This window comes from Phaeodactylum tricornutum, chromosome 20 (genome assembly GCF_000150955.2).
Source record: "Phaeodactylum tricornutum CCAP 1055/1 chromosome 20, whole genome shotgun sequence".
In the NCBI taxonomy this organism is placed as follows: Eukaryota; Bacillariophyta; class Bacillariophyceae; order Surirellales; family Neidiaceae; genus Phaeodactylum; species Phaeodactylum tricornutum.
In genome coordinates, this window is record NC_011688.1 from 171,809 (window position 1) to 183,177 (window position 11,369).

An 11,369-nucleotide genomic window follows, 5' to 3' on the forward strand; every position below is an offset into this window, starting at 1 on the left:
CCCATTGCTCCCACCATACCCTCGCACGTTCCCCCCAACGTCCCCGCCGCCGAACTCGCCACACCCGAAACTCTCCTCACCACACTCGATAACGGCATACGGGTCGTGTCGCAGGAAACATACGGACAAGTCAGTACCGTCGGGGCCGTCGCACAAGTCGGTAGTCGCTTCGAACTGCCTTACGAAACCGGCACCTGCAATCTCCTCGAAGTCCTCGGATTCTCCTCCACCGCGCAGCTCTCCGGCCTCGAAATCACCAACTGCCTGCAAGACTGGGGCGGCACGCCTTTTGTTAATCTCAATCGGGAGCAGTCCCTGCATTGTATCGATTTACTCCGACCCAACGTGGAAAAAGCCGTCGCCTTGTTGGCGCAGGCGTTGCTGGAACCGCAATTTCGTGCCGAAGAAATTGAAGACGCCAAACGAGCACTCGAATTTCAAGCCCTCGATATGCCTCCGGAGCTCTTGCTCGGAGAGGGCCTGCAAGTAGCCGCGTACGGAGAATCGCAACAGTTGGGACAAGCCCACTTTCCGGCATCGACGGAATCGCTCAATAATTTGTCACCGGAAACGGTCGCCAACTTTTGGAGTCGTCAGTTACTCCACAATACTCCCGGAATCGTATTGGCCGGTGCCGGAGTCCGACACGACAAATTAGTGGAATACGCCGACCGATTTTTTGGTCACATGCCCGGACCAACATCCAGCGCCAGCACGACACCATCGCCTCAGGTTGCCATTACACGTTCGACCTACCGCGGTGGACAGGTCCGTATACACCGCCCGTACAACCCGCAACTTGAAGACAAAGATCTTGTACGCATTGCATTGGCTCTACACGTCGACGACGGTTGGCACGGGGACGACTTGGTTGGCGTCTGCGTCCTCCAAACCCTCCTCGGCGGTGGCAATTCCTTTTCCGCCGGTGGCCCCGGCAAGGGCATGTACAGTCGCCTCTACCGACAGGTACTGAATCGGTATAATTGGGCCGAATCGGCCGAAGCCTTTACGGTCTTTTACGAAGAAGCGGGACTCTGGGGAATCAGTGGTTCCACACATCCCGGTCGCGCGCGAGAAATGACCAAAGTCCTGGCCGAGCACGTACTGCGACTAGCCAGCACACCCGTGACGGACGAAGAATTGTCCCGCGCCCGGAAAATGCTCAAAAACAACGTCTTGACGCAACTCGAATCGCGGTTGGTTCTATTCGAAGATATGGGACGGCAGATACTGACGTACAACAGCCGGCAAGACATGCACCAAGTTTGCGCCAAGATTGATGCCGTGACGGCGGATGATCTGGTCCGGATTGCGCAAAATTCGTTGCGTCACCCACCGACGCTGGCCAGCGTAGGAAGCAACCTTGCCTACGTACCGCAACAATCCGAAGTGTCGGAGTGGTTTCCTTAAACCGTCTTTTGTCACATTCTGGCTTGCGCAGGAAAGTAGGCCTTTTTCAATTCAATTTACTATAGACACAAGACGATGATTTTTGTGTTCTTACAAACCGCTTTATTGTAAAGAAAGTCAACTGGGTTCAACCACCATCAGATGGAAGTACACGCTAGAGAAAGGAAGAGGTCGCCACCTCTACGAAACAGCTCTGGTGTGTGTGCTGGTACCTGTAGGAATTGCCGATACCTGACCCACTCCAGCATTTGCACAGAAACGTACGCCGCCAACGAACACAACCATACATGAGATCGGATGAACGTCTCTCTTTTATTGTTCAGAGATGCAAAAGCTAGCATTTACCCTCGCATGTATTTGCAATTAGTATAACTAGCTTAAAGGAGGCTGCAGGGCCCACAGTGGCAGCCCTAATTGCTTAGGTTGCCAATCGCTCGACTGTGTAGGGGAACTTATGTCGACTTTGACTCGTTTCCGTGGCGCGTCACTACCGCAATCGTGATTGTCTTCCACCTTTTCTGGGTCAGTTCGGTCTGGATGAAATGATGGTGCGGTCCATTGACGTATATTGATTTCTAATTCTGTTGCAATGTGCGTGGAAACGGCAAGTTGAAAACAATCCTGAATAACACTTTCCGTCCAAATTAAATCGGTGGATGGTGCCAATTGTAAGCCCGACGCTTTCGACGATGACACGGTTACGGGTCGACGAAACAGCACGCCTTCTTCGCTGTCATCCTCATCCGAAGAAGCGTGCGCATGGGCCTCATTCATTATTGCTACAGGAGCGGAAACTACAGAAATATGGGAAGCTCCATGAACCTGTTTCGATCTATCCAATGAGATGGTCACTGCCAAGCTATGGGTGGTGTGTCGCGTGGTTTGACGGTCAGTAACGTGTCCGTACTTCGGACTAAGAGCATACGTTAGAGGCGCACGTCTGACTGACGTGGAGAGAGAAACTATTTACAATCATGAGATTCAAGACAAACATTTAGGATAACAATATTGAACGTGAAGAAGCAAGATATGTTCAATGTGGGAATGAATCAGCAAGAAAGAAAGAATAAATTGGTGGAAGTTAATTGTGCAAAATCACTTTAGAGGACAGCAGCTAATGCTCACTAATTTTATTTTAGTCACTTGTAAAGAGAAGTTTACAAGGAATAGACCAACTGTTATTCTACGGGGAATAAACAGAGAGAGAGGTCAAGATTTCAACACGTTTGATCAAACAAACATTGATCTTGATATTCGTTGAGAATGAGTACTTTCGACGCAGAGTCAAAGTGGGAAGGTGAGTCCATAAGTGTTTTCCCATTCACCGGAAAGGACAAGAAAGTATGGCGAGCCTGGAGTTGTAAAACGTTGGCTGTTGGAAAACAGAAGAGATGGGAGAAGGCATTGACGCATGATCTGAATATTGAAGAAATTCAGAAGAAAGAAGAGAAACTGAGTAACGAAGAAAGGAAGGCGCTGTCAATGAACGACGCAGCATGCTGTGGGCATGCCAAGACAGGGCATTTAACATTGTTGACAAAGTGAAGGACAATGTGGCATTCAAAGCCTGGCAGATGTTGAAGAAGAAATACGAAGTGAAGGAGGTTGATGCACACATTCAGCTGCAGGAAAAGTTTCAGGAATGCAAGATGGAGTCGGATAAAGATGACCCAACAATTTTTATTGAAGAGCTTGCAGTTATCAATGGATACATGGGAGCCATGCAGGATAAGTATGAGAAGGATGATGTGGAAATGATATTGCATATCTTCTCAAAGTTGCCGGGTTTGTACTTGGAGTTCATAACAAGACAGAAAGCAAAAGGCATTCAGAATACATCAGGTTAGGACATTAAAGATGGTCTCAAGGAGTTTTGGAAAAGAACAATTAAGACATCAACAAAAACGTCAGTGACAGAAGAGAAAGCTCTATTGGGTTCAGACGGAAAGCCAAAAGGAAATAGAGGAGGTCAATTTACAGGTACATGCAATTATTGTGGAAAGCCAGGACATATGTCACAGGTCAAGTATCTCCTGGCTTCTGAAGACAGCACGAGGTGATCAAGACTTGTCTGGCTTCTAACAAAGAGATACGAACTAACGAATATGGTTTTCACACAATTGTTGTTAAGATTTATAAACTCTAAACTAAAGAGCTAATCTGTTCACTTTCCATTTGGCCCCACAATCTGCCAAGCGCCATTGTGGTCCGTTTCACTATTCTCCACGGTCTTATACACGGCACCGTGGGCACATTCATCATAGTTACCATGCTCCTTAGCACGGCAACGATCGAGTCCCGAAACAGTCACATCATGTTTCTGAATACTCATCTGGGATTGCGCCTGTCCAAAACCATCCGTGTCAGGATTTGTGACCAAACACACAAGATTAGTTTCGACAGGCTCGCCTTGGGTGCCACGACCCAAGTAGTGCGCGCCATCGCGCGAACCGGTACTCAAAACTGCCATTCCAGTTGACAACATAAGGCAATTGACACCTTCATAAGGAAGAAGAGACAGGGAGAGTACAGTGAAAACAGAAACAACAATGGAAACACCAATAGTAGAGGCAGAAACAAGTTTGATATTAAGTGTTTTCGATGTAAGAAGAAGGGACACAAGTCATACAAGTGTCCAGAAAAGCATCCAGTAACAAGTTTATTTGTTGGACAAGTTGACAATGTTACGGAGTACTACCAAAGCACAACCGAGGACGGATCGCTGTTATGACAGTGTGTGGTAAACAAAGGTGGGCGTTATGACGAACGACCTGCGATACACCTAAGCAAGCTTAGGGACTGTAAAACTCACTCGCTGACGACGCTCCCCACGGGTTAGACAGCGGATGCAAGGACCTATGCTATAATGCAATATTTGGATCAAAGAATTTCTAAAACAATGAGTGGAAAATTACATGCTACAAACTAGTCAATCTGTTGTTCAGTCCAGTGAACAATCCCACAAAGTGCCAGCGCATCATTGATCTTCCACAACTTCCATAATCTCAATAGACAATCTTTCTCCCACATGTATATATACCTCCAGAACTATGAGTCCCATGCACAACACCTATGGTGAGTAGCTGTTCTTCTTCAGTCCCACCATGTGTCTTGTGATAGCCCCTTTATTGCTTCAATCGTATTTTCGATGTTCCAATTATATCCCAGTCCATTTTGGTCGTGTAAACCGACAAGTGGAGACTAAGCACATGCGGCTCCGGAAACATAGCAATTGTACAAACGCTTTGATTATTGTGAGTCCACGTGGCCACGGAACAAGGCTTTGGTATCATTTCTGTGCGTGCCTCCTTAACTCCATGTGCATAGTTTTGACTCACACTTGAGACATCCGTGTTTAGTGAATAATTTCCACAAGACATGTCGCAAGGAGGTAAACCACAACAGGGTAACTCAAATACGGTATATTTGCGCAATAAGGCCGACACAAACTCCATATGGGACGCGTAACCGCTGCGTCCATCGGATTGGCTCACACTTACACTTTCCTTACCAAGTGGGAGCTGTCCGAGGGACATGCCGCAAGGTAGCGTACCGTAACAGACAATCCCAATGAGCAACTTGGATGGGAGTTCATAGGCATTGCAGCCAAGAACTCCTAAAGATCAAAAGCAAAGAGGAAAACAATTACAAGAGCAAAGTTGGAATTAAGGAAACAAAAGAGGAAGCAAAAATTTATGAAAAGGCAACAAATATTTTGGTGCGTCCAAATGTTACGACCAATGATGAAATCTCAATGATGGACAGTGGAGCATCAGGACATACTTTCAGAAATGTTGAAGGAATATATTACATCAAAAGTCCTATGATCAAGAACATTGTTGTTGGCAATGGTGTGACTTTCCAAGGACTACCTATGCAATCCAAGGTCATAAACTGACAATAAACTGAACTAGTTAACTGTGAGATGCTTTCATTTACATTAGACAAATATCCAAAAGGTGTCGTTTTTGCTTGCTCATCTGTTCTCTATGTAAAGACGGCCTTTGCTACTTTGCTTTGTTCTATCCTTAGTCATTGCATAAAGAGACCAGCAAAAGGAATGAGTCCAAGCGGGCCATTTATGGATTGACTCTCGGCTAGGCGGCTGCGTTGAGTTTGGTGGGCATCTGTCAAACATAATATTGTTTTTGGTGTCCGTTTGTATGTTCTGTCACTTGTGGCCATAATATTGCCAAGGTGTTCACCAAATTATGATGCAGGGTGCCATGGATTTTCAATTTTGCAAGTCATGCTGGTGCGGCACGCGACTGGGTACCCGTGGTCAGCGGGGATCAACAAGAGATGCTTGATGCTGAAATTTCGCTTTCTACTTGGGGTCGCCTATATGGACTGCCATTTCAGTGGCTTATTATGCTCATAACTTGTCATAACGAGAGCGATGAAGCATTCGACCGATGAGAAAACCAGCTACAATATTTACCTTTACTATACCAATCGCCTTTGGGAGTTTACATCAGGCGTAACAACGGATTGCTTTCACGTTGTGGAGACTTCAAAAATTTGCGACTAGGATACAACCCGGATGAGGATATTGCTTGTGAACATGGTGAATGCTATCAACTGGACATACTTTTGTTGTTTGATTTTTGTCACTGTAGTGGCTTTTGCCGGAAAGGTGTTAGTACTTTAGTTTCGTGCGGAAGCGAAGGAGAATGTCGGTATGCCTGGCTTTCGAAAGATCGCTTCGCTTGAACACTGTATAACGCTTGCAAGAAGCTTCAAACCAAGCGACTCTGACCTTTTCGGTGTACTGCAATGGTTGTACGAGGAATCGTATTCTCTGGTGATTTTCAACGTCCAGGATGCACAAATCAAGGGGGCGAGTTATTTCATACTCCAATTGCTGGCCTATTTGTGCATCCCGTTTAAGAATTTTTGACGTCTATCTACTTTCGGCCGCAGTTGCTGAACTTAGTGTTGTCACGTCCAGGAAAATGCTTTTGTGCAAGCGCTTTCCTCTGAAATGTTTCATACGCGCGTATCCTCTGGAAGCAGCAACCTAGTTGTCTCACGCAATCTATCCTGAAAACATATGGGAGAGGAACGGGATCTAAGAGATCTTCCAATCGAGAACATAGACAAGCATCTTGCCGCTTGCAACTCTTTTCTGGAGGCAGAAAAAGGTCTCACGTAGAAGGGTTTAATGCTTGTATTCAGTAAGATAACACCTTGACCGACAGAGTTGGGTACAGGCAATGAAATGTGGGGTTTTCGCGTCAATGGCGTGCAGTTAGCACGCCATTGATTGGTAGCACATACATGAAACGAAGCAATGTTTCCGCAATCAGCTACAAGGCGTCAATGGCGTGCAGTAATCACAAAGCTGATTGGTAGCGCATACATGAAACGAAGCAATATTTCCGTAATCACACTTGCTAACATGTCCCTACTATCCTGGCATAGAGCCCACAATCGGAGTCTCACACTTAATATAGACATTTGCTTATGTTTCATGCAAATAACTTGTCGATGTGGAAGACTGCATGGCATAACTGGTCTCTTGGGGTCAAAATAGAGTACCTATTCATTTGCGTCCCAACGCAGCCGCATAGGCAGGGTCCGCCAAGGCTTCATTGGCCAACTGTCGAAGTTCTGGGTCATTATAGAGTTCCCGGGGATCCTGGCTCGCTCGGCGGACTTTGTCGGCGAGGATCGGATCTTGTTGCATCATTTGTCGAGTGACACCCTCTGGTGTTTGCGACTCTGCCAATTTAGTTTGGGCTTTTTGCAGATATGACTTGGAAGCAGCGTTGTCCGGGTCGTAGCCCAACGATGACGTATAAGCGTCGACGGCTCCGGCGTAGTCCCTCAAAAAGAATCGGGACAGTCCTAGTCGAGCATGGGCTTTAGCATAGGTCGGGTCAAGCTTTAGGGCGTTAATTGAATCCTTCTGGGCGTCTTCATACCGCTCAAGGTAACAGAGAGCAGCAGCACGGTTCGAATAGTAAACGTGAGTTTGAGGACCATCCGGAGACAAATCAATTGCCTGGCTGTACGCATCCAGAGCCTCAACATAGTCACGGTTAGCCATCAGGCTGTTGCCCTTGGCTTTATATTTTTCCGCCTCTCTATCATTCGTCAGTTGCTGTCTATCTTGGGTCTCCTGGTGACGCAAAGAAACGTACGACTCCTGTCCCCGCTGTGATACGACGGAAAAACTCGCCGGCGCCTTGATCTCGGCTTCATCCGTTTCTGCCAGCCGTTTGGCGGCCTTCTCTAGATACGTACGGCTGGAAGCATTGTCAGGCTCGTATCGCAAGGCAACAGTGTATGCTTCCATGGCGGGGCGATAGTTGCCTAACAAGAATTGTGCCAAACCAAGTCGAGCGTGCGCCTTGCCATACTCTGGCTTCAACGCCAGGGCCCTTTCGGAATCGAGAATGGCTTCGTGAAACTGTCGCATACTAACAAGTGCCGCAGCTCGATTTGAAAAGTAGACGTGGGAGAGAGGTCCCCGCGGAGAAAGCTTCAAAGCTGATGTGTAGCATTCCAGTGCGGCCTGAAAGTCTTTGTGTTGCATGAAACTATTGCCTCTCGTTTTGAGTCTCTCCGCTTCTTCCAAGTCAACCGGGTTGCATCGTGCGTGCGGTGTTTTTGATGGTCCATTTGAGCTACTAGTATCAGCTTCATCGTGATGATACAGTATCCGTTGCGCTAAACGTGTACGTTTCAAAAAAGCTGAAGCCGACTCATCCGTGCTAACCACAACCGATGTCAGTTCTGTTGGTTCCTCTTCATCTGCGTTCATGATGGCTTCTTGAATAGAAACTATTCGACTCTGGCGCCATTGCTCCGCGGCTGCAATGGCGAGGAAATCTCCAGATGTTGTCTTGTCGTCGGACGTGTGGGCAAGTTTATTACGAAATTTGGTCACTACCTTGCGATGTCGCTCCCCGTAGACGGCTTGCTTTCGAGCTATACGAGCTGCGTGCTCGGCAGAGCTTTCATTATGAGACGGCGTGTCGTTATCGGGATCATCGAAAAAGCCTTTTTGCTGGACGGCGTCAGCAAACTGTTCAAAAAGAGGCGATTGGATCATCCCTCGTTCGGCGGTTTGTCGAGTCCGGGCGCCAAGACCAACACTTCCGGCCGCTACGAGTTCTCCCAGTGAATAGGGCCCATCGCACTCCATACCGTTTGCCAAGCCAGCAACTGGATAAAAGCGCAGAGCATTGCTAACGTGATTGTCGTCGTATTCATAGCGGAGCGATACATCCTCAGGGTTGGCAAAGGTCCCTGCCGGTGTCGCGTTGTGTCGATCTTCTGCGACGAGGATTTCTTCTTCCATGTCTTGGACTGAGGGGAAGGATCCGGCTTCCCGAGGCTCTGAATTCATCGCGTCTGCAACAATGTTATTATCTCGGAAACAGTCATTACCATAATGCGTCAATCTATCTGCCGTAAAAGCGCGATTCAATGCCCAACAAGCCATGGTTACATAGTCGGCCTGAATGTTTTCTTGGCGAGACAACAAGTGTGGAGGATACGTCCGTCTGAGATCTCGCAAATGATCCAGGCAAAGCAAAAGTAGTTCCGATTCGGTGGGTAGACTTCTCTGGATTTTTTGGTACAGCAGGTTCTCTTCGCCATCCTGCATCGTGCCGGTAGACGACGCCTTGCAGGACCTTGCTCTGACACTAGGGCCTCTGTTGGAGCGATGCTTGGCAGTGCTGCTGACGTCGGGATCGAGAAGCCTGCCTTCGTTCTCGCTAGTATGACGATGTTCAACGCTGCGTTGCTGCCTTGGACGACTGGAACTATTGCACTGCTGACTGCCCGATTCGTTTGTTACACTTAGTACGGCCATTGTGACGGAATTCGCTGATGTCCGCCGTTGATTGGAAGGGATTCCGACGAACGAAAAAAAGTGTAATTGGACGGCTTGCTTTCCCACGCTCCATAGAGAACGTTGTCATGGACTGTTTTGTCGTATTGGATGATTTCCGATACTCGTCTGTGACATGAATGCATATTCAATGCTATAATTAATTTTCGAAATTATCTTCGCTAACCCTTATGTAATCGAATCGATTCGCTAATTATCTCAATCCAGCGACGTTAATTATTCGCCTAAGGCGATCGAGAAATATTGACAAGCGCAAGGACAAAAGAAATTTACAGAATCGAAGGGTTGGCTAACATTGATATTGGTCCTCGAAGATGCGTGAGCTACTGCCACCATCCAACAATACTCCTTGACAGCTTGTAACATTGAATAATGTTTTCGGAATAGCAGCGTCGAGATCATGATGCTATCATTTATTGCGAGGAAGAATAGAAAAGTACTTTTGGTTGGAACTCCGGGGAGAGAACGCTAGTCGAAATTGTATATCGTTCGCTCGGCTCGAATGTTGCTACCTTGTCTCAGCCGCATTGGGTCGTATACTCGTACTCTAGTTTTTGCTGACTGTACGCATTTCAATTCATCTTTACGTTGCTTTTGAACATTCTCGACGTTGCGCCGTAGCGCTTGAAAGGGGCGGGGGTGTTTGCTAACAGCGAGTGTCAGATTCCTCTAGAACAGCCCGAATTCTTTCTGGTAGGCTTCGATCTGCCAAACAATTGTTTCTAAATATGGAGATGATATACCTAGCTCCTTTCCTCGATCGAGTGGCTTTCGGAACAAATAATAAACCTCCATTGGCTTTCGTTGCAAAAGATCAATCATTGTAGAGGGACGATACTCACCCATTGTATCCGACAAGGACATCAAAAACAATTTGTCTTCCTCGTCCAAGGGGTCATATCCTTCGGGACCATACTCTCGTTCTAAATCTGCATTGCCAATTGCTACAGTCTCACTCATAATGTGTTCCGATAGCGATCGGAGTCCCATATCCGTGACGATCTTGTCTACCGTGATTCCGCCCATTGCGACACTTATTCCATTGAATGGAAGATTCCAAATGTTTTTTCTCCATCGTCCACGCAAAAGAGAATCCTCAAACGACACTCTCACTTTGGTCGGTGCCCAAAGTCTTAAAAAAGCGCTTTTGTCTTCCTCTTCACAGCGCCGATTTTCGTTTCTATGACTCGCCACACCCGCAGCCAACGGTCCGTAGAAGGAATGATCCACAACAGCCGGTGCCAGTCGATTGCAACAAATAAACGCCATGCCCCCATACAAGGCACGGCAACATTCCAGCGGTCCATTGCTCCTTTCTTCCATTTTCTCTTTGAGCATAGCAATCAGATCGTCCTCTATCATTCCATTCATTATGGCTATGATGCGAACGCCTGGGTGTAAAAGCGGTTCGAGTAAGTGAGGAACAGCGTCGAGCGCCGTCGACTTCAAGGAAACCACAATCCAATCAACCGGCTTCTTCATTTCGTTTGTACTTGCGTAAGCTTGGATCTTTTCAGGGGCAATATACATATCTCCGTCTATTGATGTCACCTTCAGACCTTTTCGTCGGAAAGATTGGAGATTGGATCCTCTCACGTGGAATTGAACGTCATGCCCTGCTTCACACAAGCGTGCACCATAATAAGAACCCACAGCGCCTGCGCCAATCACCGCTACGCGCTGATTTTCAGCGAAACATTCCAAATTCTCCTTTGTGCGAGGCAGAGTGGTTACAATTGTTCGGACGAGCAGTCTGGATGGGCATCGACCGGAAAACCATTGTCGACTGCATCGTGGCTGCATTTTCGCAAAACAATGGCTAGATGGTCCCGCGCCGAAAGCGCAGCCTGAAATCTGTTCTGTCAGACAGAATGATCCGAGACTAATCGTGCGCACTGTGGATATATTCGCCATGGTGCCGTTCGTATCGTTTTGTTGGAAAAACAAACTAGACATGAATATGGTCCTGGAACCCTCCTTTATAGAGACTACTGCACAAATATCCAAATAAGGAATTTTGCCGGCTACATAGACAGGCGGATGTTCTTCAAATGACCCCGAAGGACGAACTGTATGCTACTAGAGAGGGACT

At 47.3% G+C, this 11,369-nt stretch overlaps 4 protein-coding genes across 4 annotated transcripts; 2 read left to right on the forward strand and 2 right to left on the reverse strand.

The window, feature by feature from the left end:
* Positions 1-84: 84 nt before the first annotated feature.
* Positions 85-1,410, forward strand: PHATRDRAFT_15689 (predicted protein; the record flags this gene model as incomplete). Its single annotated transcript, XM_002183528.1, has 1 exon — positions 85-1,410. A coding segment is annotated over one exon (1,326 nt), but the record flags the coding sequence as incomplete, so codon positions are not given.
* A 1,496-nt stretch (positions 1,411-2,906) lies between these two features.
* PHATRDRAFT_39576 (predicted protein) lies at positions 2,907-3,257 on the forward strand (the record flags this gene model as incomplete). The annotated part of the gene is made up of 1 exon (XM_002183529.1): positions 2,907-3,257. The coding sequence occupies one exon, from the start codon at positions 2,907-2,909 to the stop codon at positions 3,255-3,257; it is 351 nt and encodes a 116-aa protein (XP_002183565.1).
* A 3,698-nt stretch (positions 3,258-6,955) lies between these two features.
* PHATRDRAFT_48964 (predicted protein) lies at positions 6,956-9,238 on the reverse strand (the record flags this gene model as incomplete). Its single annotated transcript, XM_002183652.1, has 2 exons — positions 6,956-7,134; positions 8,098-9,238. 2 exons carry the CDS (start codon positions 9,236-9,238, stop codon positions 6,956-6,958), a joined length of 1,320 nt encoding a protein of 439 aa, XP_002183688.1.
* Positions 9,239-9,946: 708 nt separating this feature from the next.
* PHATRDRAFT_39578 (predicted protein) lies at positions 9,947-11,191 on the reverse strand (the record flags this gene model as incomplete). Its single annotated transcript, XM_002183653.1, has 1 exon — positions 9,947-11,191. The coding sequence occupies one exon, from the start codon at positions 11,189-11,191 to the stop codon at positions 9,947-9,949; it is 1,245 nt and encodes a 414-aa protein (XP_002183689.1).
* Positions 11,192-11,369: the final 178 nt, after the last annotated feature.